At 33.8% G+C, this 18,042-nt stretch overlaps 1 protein-coding gene across 2 annotated transcripts; it reads left to right on the top strand.

Moving 5' to 3' along the window:
* The first annotated feature begins 534 nt into the window (after positions 1–534).
* Positions 535–17,907, top strand: LOC131594500 (valine--tRNA ligase, chloroplastic/mitochondrial 2). 2 transcript variants are annotated; one of them, XM_058866650.1, is made up of 27 exons: positions 535–891; positions 2,170–2,260; positions 2,858–2,984; positions 3,620–3,703; positions 4,689–4,783; positions 5,313–5,404; positions 5,659–5,712; positions 7,912–7,964; positions 8,057–8,124; positions 8,558–8,633; positions 9,265–9,348; positions 10,006–10,154; positions 10,239–10,356; positions 10,483–10,599; positions 11,096–11,316; positions 12,649–12,738; positions 13,620–13,731; positions 13,843–13,953; positions 14,060–14,197; positions 14,542–14,592; positions 14,670–14,782; positions 14,940–15,093; positions 16,036–16,140; positions 16,260–16,361; positions 16,687–16,759; positions 16,884–17,050; positions 17,320–17,907. In XM_058866650.1, exons 1-27 carry the CDS (start codon positions 735–737, stop codon positions 17,446–17,448), a joined length of 2,931 nt encoding a protein of 976 aa, XP_058722633.1. In that variant the 5' UTR covers positions 535–734; the 3' UTR covers positions 17,449–17,907. The 2 variants fall into 2 exon arrangements, with proteins under 2 accessions (XP_058722633.1, XP_058722634.1); XM_058866651.1 differs by lacking the exons at positions 535–891; positions 2,170–2,260; positions 2,858–2,984 and having other exon boundaries at positions 5,313–5,396.
* The last annotated feature ends 135 nt before the right edge of the window (positions 17,908–18,042 follow it).

Here is an 18,042-nt window from a genome sequence, read left to right as displayed (position 1 = left end):
CAATTTTTTTTTTTATTTTTCATACAATTAAGAATTATTTTAATATATCATACCCATAATAAAATGACATGTATGTGTAAATAAATTATTTGAAAACAACATATTATATGTGCATATAAATATTATTTATTATGTATGTTATAAAATAAAATAATGGTTTTTATGACATTTTCAGCTAAATATGTTTCGGGCACACTTTCTTCTCGAGAGAATATTTTTTCGGTGGGACCCACGGAAAAGGTTTCTTTCCTTCCCTGTAACTAATGAAACCAAAGGATGGAAGCACAATAATCTATAAACTTTCTTTCCTGGATTGTTTCCCCCCTTTCCCATTCTCTTGTTCCAAACAATGTGTTAATGACAAATACAAATGTAATTGAAACTATCTACACATAAATAATTAAAAGTAGTTTTTTATAATAAATATATTCAAACCTAAATTATTTAACCTTAAATTCACTTTCGATCAAAATCAATTTTTATTTCCATATATCTAAACATTCATGATAAAAATGAAAAAGAAGCTAAAATGGTTATTGTTATACACCAATGTGGGGATAAAATTTGATTTCCCTCCTAGTCTCAGTGACTTTACTTCCTCACCCATATCTTACTCTCTCTCAAAACTACACAACTTACAAAACCACCTCCTCCCTCTTCCTCTTCAGCTGAGTTTCCCGATAACCGAAACTCCACTGAATGAAAACTCAAACGAACTAACCAACTAACCAACCATGTCCACGTCAATACTCTCTCTTTCTTCTCCTCTATCCGTCTGTAACAAACTCAATCCTCTCCTCTTCTACACGCGCCGTCGCACCGTTTCTCTCTCCTCTCGTTATCCCCGTTCTCGCTTCAACCGCTTCGCAACTTCAATTCGTCTTCTCACAGGTTCACCTCGCTTTCCATTTCTTACAATTTATCTCTCGTCTCGTCCAATTCTCACCGCGCTTATTTGTTTTTCATATGCAAATTTATGTATCGGTTTAGGAGTGAGTGAGATTTTGCTTTTCAGTAACTCAGGGCTTGTTTGAATATACGTATTTGAATTTCGTTGTTTTGCTGTTCAATTGTCACCATTTCGAACACTTATATTTGCATGAAATAATTATGACATAGATTTGATATCAAATTAAATGGTTAATGCTGTTTAAATATGTTGTTAACTGTGAAGTATAGGGACATTGGAAACACGACACCAGTACTGACACAACAACACGGACAATAATTTGAAAAAATGAATAAATTAAACTTAATCACAAGTTTCGGACACTGGCATTGGCACGGACACAAACACTTTTTTTTCTGAGATGTCGGTGCTTCTGAGGTGGTTAATTACATTCTAGATTCTTGAGATGGTTAATGAATATAACAAATTATTGCAACTCATGAACCATACTAAACACAATTAATCGAGATTTTGAATGTCATTAACTGCGATTTTTGAAGTGTATATTTGAATACAAATTGTGATTGATGAATATCTTGTATATGTTTAAACATCTAAAAGTCATTGTAGAATTTGGATGGTCAATGAATATCGGTTTATTTGAACACCTGAAAATTATGGTTAAGGACGTTCGAAGTTATGGTTTGTTGTGTTTTGAGGATAGTTACAAGATGTGTATGGTTTGTTGTGTTTTGAGGATAGTTACAAGATGTGTATGGTTTGTTGTGTTTTGAGGATAGTTACAAGATGTGACACATTGTTGTATGTATTAATCATCTATTGAATGTGGTTAACCACACTGAACTGTGTTAATTAATCGACTTAACTATTCAATTTGATGCCAAATTTGTGTCAAGTTATCATTTCTTAGTTTAATGCTGCTAGTTTTTTTATTTCACTTCCGTTTCTTGATAAAATTAGGGCTTTTTTGGATTTAGTTTTTCAAATTTTGTTTCTAGTTTTCTTTAATAATTACAATAATTACAAGTTGTGTTTAGCTATGATGAAATAAGACATTGGATACGATACTTTCATAAGCGTCGGTGTGGGATACTAAACACCTTCAATCTCAACTGTTGGTGCTACATATGTTTTCGATTTGAAAATTTGTGCATAAGTGATGAGAATAATATATTTGGTGAAGTTATGAACTCAACAATATTTTGTGTGTTTTCCAGTTACGGGTTCTTTTTTGTTTATTTTTGTTGTCAATGTTTCAGTTGCTGCTGCATCAGAGAATAATGGTGTTTTCACTTCTCCTGAGATAGCAAAAACTTTTGACTTTGCTGCAGAAGAACGGATATATAATTGGTATGTTAGTTTTAATGAAAATTAGTGTTGGCATTTGGTATTTCTGTTGTTTATGTATTTTTGGTTCCACGTGATATGTGCTCTGTGCAAAGTGGCTTACTTTCTCTGTTTTCACACTAGAACTATAGTATTTCTTGATTAAATGAAATTAACTAAAGTGAATTGTTGAAGTGGGATAATGGGGATTAATAGCTGAATGGGTGAAGGTTGATATAAATTGTATTTGTTGCAACATTTAACATAAATATTTGTATGTGAAACGTTACGAGTCACGAATAATAAAAGTCAGATGTGTCAACATTCTAGGAGTATGTCAATGGCGTCTCAAGAGAGTATTTGAATTTGTTTATTTAATATTTTTTGAAGAAATGGTCTCTGATACCGCCCGGACACGTATCGACGGGGTAAAGGTATTAAGGTTTGCCGGTTCATCATAGGTTGCTGACAAGAGGGAAAAATTGGTATAGCCTGTTTCTGTTTTGTGTTGTATTGATAACTTGTTTTGGGTCATGGATGGGAATTTTGAACTCATATTATGCTATTTTTGTATATTTTGTGTTGTTGTAAGTAACATTTTAATTGACTATTGGATGCTAGGTGGGAGTCTCAAGGGTATTTTAAACCGAACTTTGACCGGGGAAGTGATCCTTTTGTGATATCAATGCCACCTCCTAATGTTACCGGTTCTCTGCACATGGGGCATGCAATGTTTGTGACCCTTGAGGTTTTTCAAGTTCTTTAATTATTTTTGTATTTCATGTATGTTTTATATATATATATATATATATATATATATATATATATATATATATATATATATATATATATATATATATATATATATATATATATATATATATATATATATATATGTTTCTGAAAGGAAAGGCAAGATGTTTAGTGGTAGAGATATACCATTTCATCTTGCAGGCCTCTATTTGTAATGTTTTCTGTATTTCCACAGTGCTCAGTTTTCACTTTTATTTTTCGTAATATTTCTCAAGATAATTGTAACATTGGATTTTGTTCTGGCGCCAACTTAAAACTGCTTGACGTGATTTTTCTAAAGTCATGAAATTTTGAGGCTAGTTGCTTGTTATTTATGTGCATATGATGTTTGGCATTGCATTGGCAAAAGAAAATAGATCTTTCTTCCTTACCTTATGTTCCTTTCTGTCTGTTTGCCTAGTGATACTGTTTGCCTTGTATGAAGTATCAACAATGTGATTTTTTTAAGTGCTATTGAGATATTAATGTTTTTGTTGAACTTTTACATTAGTAAGATATATATATATATATATATATATATATATATATATATATTTATTTATTTATTTATGATCATGCTTTTCCATCCAGGATATTATGGTTAGATACAACCGCATGAAGGGAAGACCAACACTTTGGCTTCCTGGGACTGATCATGCTGGTATTGCAACTCAGGTTTGTCAATTTCCAAAAACCCCAGACTCATCAACTTTCATTACTTATTGAGAGGAATATATATATATATATATATATATATATATATATATATATATATATATATATATATATATATATATACACACACACACACACACACACACACCCTAACTGTAACTTACTTCCTGAGTTAGGTATCGCTGTATAATCAGCAACTACAACATTCAGTCAACTCAAGAAGAATTTTTCACACACACACACACACCCCTGCATAAGCTCAAAGAGTGTTAGAAACAGTAGGGGGCTCATGCACATTGAGTTTGTCTTTGTCCCTAAGCTGGAGAAAATTCTATGTTAGTGAACAAGCCCACTGATCCTAAGCTGGAACGTGCTACACAATAAAGGTACACGAGCTCATGTCATGTTAAGGTAGTGGATTGTGCGAGCATGTAGCTCCAGATTCTTGGATACAATGAAACAACACTAAATTTTAGGGTTTAGGGTTTAGGGTGTAGTCTTGGAGGGAGGAAGGACATTGAAAGTTCTAAAAGTAAGGTCTGAATCCATAGTAAATCAGCAGTGGCAGCTGCTAAGCTCCTATACTCAGATTCAGTAGATCAAGAAGATTGGGACCAAGTTAGATGACTGCTCTAGAGGTAGACTTTCTATCATTTGGATCAGCAGCCCACTTTTTGCATCACAAAATGCAGCAAGAGAAAAGGGCCGGATCTAAGACAGCAGGCTTGTGCTTTGTCAATACTTCAAGTCTAAAGGTTTTTGCCTACTTGGACAAGTTAGAAATATAATAAAAAAAGCATTCACATGGCTTTCCGTAAGAACTTAAGCTTTTGGGATAGTCAAATCGTAGCAAATGGCTTTCTAACCCCTTATTATGCAATTTTATTTTGTTTCTGAGAATTGTATGCTTCTTGCACTTTCTTAGTTTATCTTTTCAGTTGAAGCTATTAGTTATCCACTCTCAATTTTGTTCTCCTTCTACCAGTTGGTTGTTGAAAGAATGCTAGCTTCTGAAGGAATCAAAAGGGTTGAAATGGGTAGAGATGAATTCACAAAAAAAGTGTGGCAGTGGAAAGAGAAGTATGTCTTCACATCCTTGTTTATCTTCCTGCCATCTAAGTTTTTGTTTTTCCACAGCCAGTGGACTGCCCTTCTGAATTAGAAGGGGTTGAAGCTCACTATTCTTATTATTTGTGTTAAAATTTAAAATTAGAAGAGATTAGAATCCAGAATAAAGGAAAAGCTTAAATTTATAAATCTTATAAAGATGATAAATAATAGAGGCTAAGAGAGGCCACTATGAAAGTGATCCTTTGGTTTTCATTTTTGGCCCAAATCTAAAATATACTCTCTCCAAAGTCTTTATGATATAACCTAATTTGCAATAGCCTAATGACAAAGGAATATTGGAATTTTATTGATTTTTTTGCAGATTTACTTACATTCTTTTTAAGGTTAGATGAGTCATGATTCATCTCGCGAGTGTTCTTCATCTTCAGATCATAGATATTTTCTATGATTAAATTAGCATTTATAGAGGTGCAAATTCTTCAGTATCATTTTCTTAACTTCTCTCCTCCTTCCCATGAATTTTCTTTACTTTATTCAGGTATGGTGGAACTATCACAAATCAGATCAAGAGACTTGGTGCTTCGTGTGATTGGTCAAGAGAGCACTTCACCCTTGATGAACAGCTAAGTCGTAAGATAGTTTTCTAGTAATTGGAACTTTACCTTTTGCCTAGAGAGCTTTTAGGCACATATTTGAAATGATACGGTGATGCAACTAAGATAATAAATATAGTTGGTACAATTTTATAATATTCGTACATGCCTTATTATTTTCCAAACTATTACATGTATCTTACTTTGTCTCATCAATGTATACCCAGCATGATTATGTATTAGCATTTATTTACTTGTGTAACATATACTGATGATTTGTAATTTCTGCAGAAGCTGTAGTTGAAGCATTTATTAGGCTTCATGAGAAAGGCTTGATTTATCAAGGTATAAGCTGAGGTTACATACTTTCACTATGATATATATTTCATTTTTCATTAGACTTTGTTATAGTCTTCCGTATTGCTTGAAATTTTCTAAATCTTAGACGGAGTTTGATAACTATGCTCAGTCAATTTTGTTCAAGGAATCAAGTGGAAAGCTCTGCTTTATAATGGAGTTTATGTTGATATGATATAACATATGCTTGAACCGTAAATGGTATCTATCAATGACAAGCCATCAACTAGTACGTGAAAATGATTGTCCCTTAACCATTGATTAGCAGCAAGGGTTGACCTTGAGTTGGTATATCACCTTGGTATTGGATGTACTAAGTGGGCCTGCCCACGAGGCAGTGCATTTATCCATTAATTTTATGCACCCCTATTGCTGAGTTGTTAGAAAGGTGGGGAAAATCTTTGGCACTAAAAAAAGTATTCTCAATTGCATGGAAGAATTTATGGTGAGTGCAATTTGCCCAATCATGCTGCTGCACAAAAATCCAGAGAAGTTTTATTAGAGAATGGTATGTTACAGTGCAGCAGTACATCGTGTTAAAAGGAGTCCAAATTGAACCACATGTCTATGTTTCCTTTCTACAAACCCATTTTGATTATGGGTATATCGAGATACTACACGATGAAGAAAACCAGTATCAGGGAGCGATTTATAGAACATGCGAATCTTCCTCCTCTAACTGTTTGAAAAGGTTTAAGCTGAGTGTATTTTCCTGAGCAGTATTAAATAGCGGTGCTATATTGCTACGGTGTAGTGTATTTTCCTGAGCCCAATATGAAAACTGCTTAGCGTTGCAGGTTTTCCTATAAGGAATTAAGAGCAATATTAACGACCACTATAGTGTTTGTTTGCAGTTATATCGGATGTCTTGGCCATAATGGGAAACATGTAATTTTCAGATTTGAAAAATAAAAGAGAATGCATATATTTTTGGGTTGTATCTTTTTTGTTTTTTCTTTTACTATTACTAAAAACATGTCAATAACAATAAGGGTTAAATAAGTTTTTGGTCCCTATAAATATTGCAGTTTCATTTTTAGTCCCTCATGGGTTTTGGCAACGGTTTTAGCTGGTTTTGGCAACGTTTTTTTTTATAAAAATCGTTGCCTAAAGGCAGGGAGGGACTAAAAATGAAAACTACAATATTTATAAGGACCAAAAACTTATTTAACCCTAACAATAAACTTGAAGACAGTGCCAAAAGCTTCATGGCATAATTTAACTCGTAATTAAGTTGGCATTAAGTTCAAGTAACTGCAAATTAATTGTTAAGAAATGTGGTTAGGCCTAACTCAACCCTACAAAACCGGCTTGTAGGGTGAGGATTGCCCCCACTTATAAGGACATGTCCAGGCCATATATTGTCCGATGTGGGACTCTTAACACACCCCCTCACGCCCAGGATTAGACAACTGGAGCGTGGAAATAAATGGCGGGTGGCCCGATAGCGGAAACCATAGAAGGTGGCCCACCGGATCTTAAATGAGGCTCTTGATACCATGTTAAAAAATGTGGTTGAGCCTAACTCATCCCTACAAAACCGGCTTGTAGGGTGAGGATTGCCCCCACTTATAAGGACATGTTCAGGCCATATATTGTCCGATGTGGGACTCTTAACACACCCCCTCACGCCCAGGACTAGACAACTGGAGCGTGAAAATAAATGGTGGGTGGCCCGATAGCGGAAACCATAGAAGGTGGCCCACCGGATCTTAAACGAGGCTCTGATACCATGTTAAGAAATGTGGTTAGGCCTAACTCAACCCTACAAAACCGGCTTGTAGGGTGAGGATTGCCCCCACTTATAAGGACATGTCCAGGCCATATATTGTCCGATGTGGGACTCTTAACATTAATAAAAGCAACAAATGAAAATTCAAAATGTATTCATGCTCTTGCTTTTATCCGAGAGGAGTCAATGAATTGAGAAAAATCACTGCTCGAACTAGGAGAATAAATATGGGAGAATAACAAGCCGTACACAAAATATGAGTACAAGAGGGAATAAGTGAGAATAAAAGAGTAACCCAAAAATGGAGGAGATAAATGTTGAATTTTGCAAGTGAGAATAAAAGAGTAACCCAAAAATGGAGGAGATAAATGTTGAATTTTGCAGACACACATTATATTCACACTTCATATGTTATATAGTGGGGTACGTAATACTCTGTCTTCCCTGTGCTTTAGGTTCTTATATGGTAAACTGGTCACCGACTCTACAGACTGCTGTTTCTGACTTGGTAAGCAGATTTTTGTTTTGATTTTACTCTTGTTACTCTACTTAATTCATATATTCTTGGATGTTTTCATTGAACCTTTTCTTTATGCTTAGGAAGTTGAGTATTCAGAAGAATCTGGATATCTGTATCATATTAGATATCGTGTTGCTGGAGGTTCAAGGTACATGGTGGATGTGTTCTAAATTATTCAGTGTTTCTATATATTTTTTCTCAGAAGCATATCATATGAAGCAACCTTTAAGCTCATGTTTTGATTATATTTTATATTATAAATTTAGTTTAGTTTGACCAACATTTGAATTGAGCTTTCTGTTATTTTGTTTGGAGGGACATATTTTGCCTTTACCAAATAGTACATCTAAATTTACTTGACTTGGAATAAAAAATTATGATCTATGTTGTCTGACCTTTTTAATGTTATCATCTTTCATTTTGAATTTGATTCTTTATGTAGATTTTCCATACTTCCTTACTTTAGAATAACTTTTTCTTTCTTTGTAAGGTTGTGCCTTGTGGTTTTCAATTAATATTTTTTTAATCAATGTTTTCAATTTATATTAGCATCTAAACTTATATGATTACTCATTTTATAGGAATGACTGGCTGACTGTAGCTACGACACGTCCAGAGACTCTATTTGGTGATGTGGCACTGGCAGTTAATCCACAGGTAGGATAGAATCTGCGTCTTCGTAAGATGTTGTACCCCTCTGGATTGAATTGAATACACATGAAGTGGGACTTATATTGTGTTGCCATTGGTAATTGAAATCCATTCACTTGCCCTGCATCCATGGCACGTGGAACATGATTAAACATTCATATTGCTCAGCCCTCTGTAAGAAAATAAGCATCAAACAAATTATTTTCAACTATTTTTTGACTTGTGTACTTAAATTATGTTTCCAATACAATTAGCATAATATTTCCTGTTATTTTATCTTTGTTTATTTCAGTATTTTTAGTATATTAACTGATTCCACAAATGGTTGGGATTCACCAAACCAAAAAATGTATTATCATGAATTTCTCATAAAGCCAGAACAGCAATAAGTCAATAACAAATTGCGAATGCTAATTTCTTTGGTATTAATTGTATTGATGTTCTAGCATTAGCCATTGCATGATTTATGTATAACTAATTGGAAACATATATTACTAGTTGGCTTGACTTAGATACCTTGTATATATATGCAATCTATTTCAATGTGGCTCAGATTATGTTATTGAGTTCCAAGAGAGCTCAGAAAAATATCGTTGAAATCGATGATTAATATTTTGTATTATTTGCTGAATTGTAGGATGATCGTTATTCCAAGTATATTGGTCAGATGGCAATTGTGCCTCTGACGTTTGGCCGTCACGTTCCTATAATTTCTGACAAGGTAAAAAAGTTTCAATTTATTCAATTGGTTTATATTTGAGTTATTATTGTAGTGCTTGAATACATGTTATTTACATGGATTTCACAATCTCTTGGTAGTATCATAATAAAATTGTGCACATGAAAATTTGAAGTGGATAATAAATTCATTTGTTTGAGTTATTTTCTATGTCTTGCTGTGATGTTTTGCCCCATGGGCATTTTTAAGGAATCCTAGGTGTTCAAAGGATTTACTGTGTTGTATTTTGTGATATAATTTTTTAATATTTTGAGGGAGGATCACTTATCCCCCTATCCTTGTAATATTACTTTCTTCCTAACTACATTCAACAACCAACAACATTTTCCCCACCAAGCTGGTCAGTTACATGGATGAAAATGAAATAATGTAAAGTACAAACAGCATTTCTAGACTTGTGAATTAAGTCAAATACAAATGTAAAACAAGTACGGTGCCAGATAGCACTAATAATTTCTTATGTACCTCTTTCTAACTTCTTCTGCTTGTAGTTGTAGCAATAATATTTCCTTGTTACCAGTTTTCATACATTCTTAAAAGTCTCATCTTTTTAATCTAGTAATGTTGCCAAATTTATTTGACAATGCTAATAATGTTAGAGATTGATTGGTTAATATTGATTGGTGTTGTGTGTTACAGCATGTTGATAAAGAGTTTGGAACTGGAGTTTTAAAAATTAGTCCAGGACACGATCATAATGACTATCTACTAGCTCGAAAGCTTGGTCTTCCAATACTCAATGTGATGAATAAGGACGGCACACTAAATGAAGTTGCTGGCATGTACAGGTATTTATAGGAATTTTTTATTTAGTTGCTGAAGATTTAACATATATTGTTAGACTAATACATGAAGTTAATATCCAATATCAGTGGCCTTGATCGATTTGAAGCCAGAAAGAAACTGTGGACAGAACTTGAGGAGACAGGGTTAGCTGTGAAAAAGGAACCACACACTTTACGAGTTCCCAGATCTCAGCGTGGTGGAGAAGTGAGACAGCATTTTCTTAGTTAATTTTAAAATTATGACTCGGCATTACATTCTGTCTGACTTTTGAATTATTAGTTGGTATTACTTTAATCTCACTTGTATGTTTTCTTCCTCTTACAATCATAGATAATAGAGCCACTTGTTAGTAAACAGTGGTTTGTAAGTATGGAGCCTCTTGCTGAGAAAGCCCTTCAAGCAGTTGAAAAAGGAGAGTTAAAAATAATTCCGGAAAGGTTTGAGAAGGTTTGTCCTCTCTTCTATACTTTTCCCATTCCCACTTCTTCTCTTTAGCTTTCTCTGCCATGTTTTCATTGTGATGTGACAAATCTAAAACAAGTAAAGGAATTATAGGTTATGGATTTGATACAAACTACCCAACCATGCCTGTCGGGGATTTATTTTCATGACAATCTTTTTTGTTTATATTTCTCACACTTCTTCTCTCTATACTTTCCACTTGCCCGCCTTTATCACTCTGATGGTCCTACTTAACACTTATTATTCTGCTTCCTCGCACAGATCTTTTCCAGTTTAATTTCTTTTATTAGGACAGATGGTGTAGCTCTATCATAGGAAAGTAGTAATAAGGATTAGTCTATTTATATGTAAATTCTTATTTTACATTTATGCTTCAGAAAATAATGTACAGTAAAATTACTTTTCTAGCATTATTTTATTGATGGTATGAAATCTTAGGTTATGCTCTACTCTTACCTCATATACTTTATGCTCACGGCAGATTTACAACCATTGGCTTTCAAACATTAAGGATTGGTGTATTAGCAGACAACTATGGTGGGGACACCGGATACCTGTTTGGTACATTGTTGGAAAAGACAAAGAAGAGGATTATATAGTTGCTAGGAATGCTGATGAAGCACTTGGAAAATCTCACAAGAAATATGGAAAGGAAGTAGAAATATATCAGGATCCGGATGTTCTTGACACTTGGTTTTCAAGGTATTTTATATTAGATATATCTCTTTGTTTGAAATGTAATATATGAGCATAGCATCTTGTAAAATAGTAGAAATGAAAATGATGTCATAAGACTAAATAGTATTCTTTAATGTACATTTTTCCTAGCTGATGCTGGTTCTTTACTATTTGTGCAAGAAAGGGCACTCAGCAGATAGTTTAGGCATACATTAAGCAATATATATAGTGTGCGAGTATGGACTAAATGTTAAACATGAAATAGTAAATATATCTAATACTAGAGCTGTTGTGTCTTATGCTAGCTATATTAGCATACTGTTTTTCTTTCCCTCACTGTTCTGTTTGTGCTCCATTATTGTTCTAGTTAACCTTTTTACCTTCTCAATACATGGAATTGTATACCTAACCCATCTAATGAACAAGTTAGGTAATTGAAGTCAACAGAGCCATCTCTTTTAAATTCGTGTTCTTTACCTATAGCTTGTCTCTTTACTAGCTCTACCTTAGCTTGTTATTTCATATGCAAAGATTGTTTAATCTTTTAAAAAACTGTTTTAGATTGGGTTTCTAAACACATGATGATAGTGCCTTCTGTCCTTCGGTTTCCTCTTTTATCTTTGTTATCTTGTGTCTTTCTAAACACACCTTGTGTCTTTATTTTGTAGAGGATTCTTATCCTCCATTTTTATTCATCTCAACTAATTTATCCCTTTTTAAGAAAAAAGAAAAAAAGAAATGTGTTTGAGCAATGCCTTTGAATTATGCATCCAAGTGATCTGTCCATATCTTGACATCGACATATTTTTGTAAATGAGTACGGATGAAAAAGAAAACAAAATGTTTTGAACTTTTGTACTGTTTTTTATTTCCTTATATGATCGTTTTGGAGCTGTCTTGGAGCTATCGAAATATTTTGGAAGCATGCTGTTTGATACGGTGGCATTTCTAACTTATAAACATATGTAAACTTAATATTTTGGTATTTGAAATTTTGCGTTATGATAATTTTCATATAACTAGCTTTTTCAAATGCCCATTTTTGCTCGTTGTGTTTTGTATTGAGTTTCTATTTTCTAACCAAGTAATCATGCACATCATTACATAGTAGGTAGATCAGTTATAACAATGCTGCTCAAATATTTTGTTTAAATATGATGCATATTTTTTTTTTTGGCAAATGATACAATGATTAATGTAATTCATCTTTTTCTAAACATTTATGCGTAATAAACAGGTTCAGAAACCTGATGTTGGTATTTTCAGTTCTGAAACCTGATCTAAGTCGCATGTTGAATTTTCTTTTACTCCTGTTAATTGTATGGACTAATTATAGACTCCTACATTTTTTATCAGTGCGCTGTGGCCTTTTAGTACGCTTGGATGGCCAGATTTGTCTGCCGAAGATTTTAAGAGGTTCTACCCAACTACAATGCTTGAAACAGGGTATGTGGTTACTTGCATGTTTCACATCCTTGATGGCTATGAATATTTTCCGTTTTTAATAGCCTTTTAATATTTTAAATAATACATACTGCTGGACTATATGTGTTTTCATCTTCTTTATGCGGTTGAGGATATTCCATTCCCATTTGATTAAGAAGGATTTACTTCCTGGATGTTCCTTTCGTAGTGTTTGCTAGAAGAGAAGCAGTCTGTACACTGTTGATTTTGGGTGTCATTAGTAAGTTTATCATATGTAAGATGTAATTGCAATTTAGTTTAGGAAGGGGTATTTGATTTGTTTTCTGTTTTCATTATAGTTGATCATTTTTCATTATGATTGCAAAAATATAAATTTGTTTTCATTTTGATTTTTGTTTCCAAAAGTTTTTCCTCTCTGAAAAGCTTGCAAAGTTCATTTAATATGAATTGTTGTATAAAATATATTCAATTTATTATTAAGTATTGCTCATATATAAAGTGTAGTTTATATATTTACTTAGAAAAATGCTAATGAGTGTCTTTAGGGCATTGGTTAAGAAAACAAATATAGCAATGTTATGTTGGAAAATTTTGTATTCAACTTTTTAAAAGTTTCAAAATTGTTGTTTCCAATACAAAACTTCTATTTTTGGCTTCCTTAACTAGTGCCTCCAGGGCACTTGAACTTTTTAGCACGACTCTTTTATTTATATGAGAAGTCTACTATTCTACCATTTGTTCCATGTAGTGAATGTGATTGCTTATGTAAGTAAGTTAAGCTTGTATTTTATCTATTGTAGTCTTGTGTTAGCATTGGTTTCATTCAAATTTATTTCAATATTCTAACCCATTTTCTTTTGTGAATATTCTCCCAATTTATGTTGCATTATATTTTTTGACAGGCATGACATATTGTTCTTTTGGGTGGCAAGAATGGTGATGATGGGGATTGAATTCACAGGGAAAGTTCCATTTTCTTATATTTATTTGCATGGACTCATCAGGGATTCACAGGTGACTTCACTTTTGATATGCATTTTAGATTGTTTTCCTCTCTTTTATGAGTGTGATAGATAAATTTATGCCATGTTTGTAGGCTGATTTTGTAACCACTATTTTTTTCAGGGGAGAAAAATGTCCAAAACATTAGGAAATGTAATCGATCCCCTTGATACTATCAAAGAATTTGGGACAGATGCTTTACGGTTCACAGTAGCTTTAGGAACAGCTGGCCAGGTATCTTTTACTTTGTTAAAAAGATGGGTTCTTTTTTTATCTAATGAGGAAGTTGATCACGTTACTAAGATATTTATGTGATTTTTAGTAATTTTTTTAATTTCAGGACCTTAATTTGTCCACTGAGCGGTTGACCTCCAACAAGGCCTTCACAAACAAATTGTGGAATGCTGGCAAATTTGTATTGCAGAACTTGCCTAAGGAGAATGATATATCGGCTTGGGAGAATATACTCTCTTATAAGGTCAGATGCAATCTTAGCTCCCAAGAGATGGAATGGTATTTTTTTTTTTAAGAACACATGTTAGCAATGATGAAAGGTTAATTCTTTGTAAATTTCTTGTTAATTTTTTGACGAGTTTTGTGTTCCATCAGAAAGTTATTTATTATTTTCTTTTGATAAAAGACAAAATTCATTAAGATGAAAGGAAAACAAAGTTACAGAGACCGGAGGATAAGGAATACTTTTCTCGACTAAAACACAAATTTAGTTCATACCGCTCCTTCTGTTCATTTTAGTTCAACATATGTTTAGCTAATACTAGTCTAATTTTTCTCTATGCTGATACTTTTGATTTACTTTCTCAGTTTGACACTGGTGACTCTGTACTTAATCTTCCTTTGCCAGAGCGTTGGGTGGTAAGGAAATTTTGTTTTAACATTTTCTTATGCCACTATTTGGATATCTGTGTGATAATCTTACTTCCACTTTTCAGATTTCAAAACTTCACTTGCTAATTGAATCTGTTAGTGCTAGCTATGACAAATTTTTCTTTGGAGAAGTAGGAAGAGAAACATATGATTTCTTTTGGGCTGATTTTGCTGATTGGTATGTTGTTTACACTGGTGGTAGTTTATTCTATGTCCCAATTTGATGGTTGTTTTTAACACATCCGCAAACATTTCCATATGATCTAGACTCTGTAGGGTTTTCTTTGCCTTCATTGTGAGTAATACTCTGAATCTTTTTATTTCCTTACTCTAAGGTACATTGAGGCTAGTAAAGGGCGGCTTTACAACTCTGGAAATGATGGAAACTCAGCTGCCTTTATGGCACAAGCTGTTTTATTGTATACTTTCGAGAACATACTCAAAGTGCTGCATCCTTTCATGCCATTTGTAACAGAGGAGCTATGGCAGGTAAATACGACAGTCTATTTAGTACAGTACTAACAGATCTATTGGTATTCTCTCCGTGCATTCTCTTATTCATTTATTACTTCTCTCTGTGCATTCTCTGTTTGTGATCCCCCGGCTACATTGTTTTCTACCAAAAACCACCTATGTAGCGATAGTTATCGTACCCGACAGACTTAATGGTTTCTCTATGCCGTATCTACACTAGGATGGAAAACCCTGTTTTTTTTTTCCTGCAGCACATCCTCTGACAGTGTTTTTCTCTCCATGGTCACAATGCAATTGTGTGTCCTCTCCTCTTGTCTGTGCTTCGTCAATGCTTGTTTTTCTTTGGTTTGTGAATTTAGATATAAAACCATTCACGTGCTTTCACTTAATACATTGAATTTTAGGATTGGTTGTTCATGAATCATTGTATAGTATCAAGGCCTTGATGACCATATTGTCTAGAGGTTGAACCTTGTTAACCCCCATTATTATAAATGAAAGAAGTCAAATTTCAGTGCAAATTATGGAAGTTTGAACCTTGTTACTTCCATACTCTAGCGTTCCTTTTTGAAGGTATGGATAGGATATAAAACTATTTATGTACCTAAAGCAGTGCCAGCTGAAAATTGCAAGAAAACCCTAATTTATCCAATATTCCTTCCAAACCAGTGACTATTTGTGCTTAATGATAGGAAAAATATCGTTGATATTATCTTACATTTTCTTAGATTAATATTGTTGATACTATAAAAAGAAACTTCCTTATTTGATTAGGATTAGGAGTCTGGTATTATATATAAGAGTTTGCGTGTACTCTTTTGTATCATAATAACAAACTAATCATAATTCAAAGCTTTGGATTCTTTATCTTCCCATCTTCCTTTTCTAAAACCATACATAACTTGAACAATATAATGCAAGCTTGTTAAAGTTTCAATTTCTTTGTTTTGTCAACAGGCACTCCCTAACCGGAAGCACGCCCTTATTGTTACACCATGGCCAGAAACCCAACTTCCAAGATGTACCAGTTCTATAAAAAAGTTCGAAAATTTGCAAACTTTGGTGTGTTTATCTCCTAATTCTATTCTCTCATCCCATTTACACAACTTCTTAACATGATTTATTTACAGTAACTGTACTGATGTAATGGTACCATGATAGCTTATTTTCTAATATCTTAGGTTAGAGCTATCAGAAATACTCGGGCAGAATATTCAGTTGAGCCTGCAAAGCGAATATCAGCATCCGTGGTTGCAAGCAATGAAGTTATTGAATATATTGCTGTAAGTGTGGTTTACTCCTCATTTCTCAGGGCCCTGAGCATTAGGAGAAAGGAACTAATTTTTCCGCCTTTCTTTGTATTGCAATTTTTTAAACCCCATCTTAAGTCTGATTTTGCTTTTTCAAGTATAAACCATACAGAGTATATATTTTTTTACCTTGCTGCTAAGAACATAACCTGCCTGGTTATTAGAGGAGTGAGGACTCAATTGATTTCTAAGCAATGACGGAACTGTCAGCCTTGTGATGGAAGTCTTACACTTCCTCTTATGTTTTTACTCTTGGGATATACTAAGTAATGTTATGTTGCATCATGTGTTTCTTCAGGAAGAAAAAGAGGTTTTGGCACTTCTCTCTCGGCTGGATTTACAAAATCTGCATTTTATGAATTCTTCCCCAGGCATGCTTTCTGCTACGCTCTGTACTCCCTGGGTTAAGAGTGAAATTATGTTTCCTTTTTGTGTTTCTCATGTAAGTTGTTAACTGGTTCATTTATTTGGTGGATGTCATGTAATATCCTTCAGGAAACGCTGATCAATCAGTTCATCTTGTGGCTGGTGAAGGACTAGAGGCATATCTCCCTTTGGCCGATATGGTTGATATTTCAGCAGAAGTTCAACGTCTATCAAAGCGCCTTGTGAAGATGCAGAAGGAGTATGATGGAATGCTAGCTAAACTCAATTCTCCAAAAGTATGAAATAGTATATCTTACCGTCTACATTTTATAGATTGATGAACAATATTTTCCTTGTTTCATGGTCCGTATATGCTGTTTAGCTATCAATATCAGTTTGTGAAGCCATTTCAATGGTCAACGGGTTATATCTAGATGCAAACCTTTTTGTTTGCTTTGAAAAGGTGCCCTTGGTCTAATTGGGCATTTTTCTTATGGAGATTTTGTCTTGAATTTATGCACAAAAGTAGTTCTGTCCCCATAACATTGGCTAACACTTTCTGCAGTTTGTAGAAAAAGCCCCGGAAGAGGTGGTCCGTGCAGTGCAAGAAAAAGCAACAGAAGCTGAAGAAAAGATCACTTTAACCAAAAACCGCCTTGAATTTTTGAACTCTAATGTTTTAGTTTCAAAATAGGTCCATCCAGAGTTGCTACTTCATTACCCATTCCAGCTACATCAAATGTTGTAACCTGTTGTGGTTAATAACATCATAGCATCCGTTACAGTAAGTGCCCATTGCAGATCAGCAAAATTTATCGCAGCTCTTCTGCTGTGTATCATCATCACAAGAATACATACAGATTTTTCAAAATGCCGGTTACTCTGCATCATTGTATCATCCATACCATCTTACCCTTGTGTTACAAAATAACAAGAGACATAATATTGTTAAGAGGAGGGACAAATGGGAAGTCTTGACAGGGCGCCGTAACCCTCAGATGGACTGTTTATCAATGTATTAGATTATTTGAGTTAGATATTTCAAATTTTATTCTACCAAAGTTAATGGATGTAAAGTTGGGTAATGCTGACTTTATTCGGTAGAAGTTTTCCAATATATCCCCTTTGCCTAAATTATTTTTCTTGTGATTAACAGTCACTGTGTTGGTCCATAATATTTGATTAAATTAGGTGGGGAAAAAATGTTGAATTGGTTTTTATTGTATTATTTTGTTTCTAAGCAAATCAATAGTGTAGTAAGAGGACATCATTCTATGATTGAGTTACA

Source organism: Vicia villosa, linkage group LG4 (genome assembly GCF_029867415.1).
Source record: "Vicia villosa cultivar HV-30 ecotype Madison, WI linkage group LG4, Vvil1.0, whole genome shotgun sequence".
In the NCBI taxonomy this organism is placed as follows: domain Eukaryota; kingdom Viridiplantae; phylum Streptophyta; class Magnoliopsida; order Fabales; family Fabaceae; genus Vicia; species Vicia villosa.
Note: the sequence above shows the minus strand (reverse complement) of the source record. Positions and strands in the feature narration are given on the sequence as shown.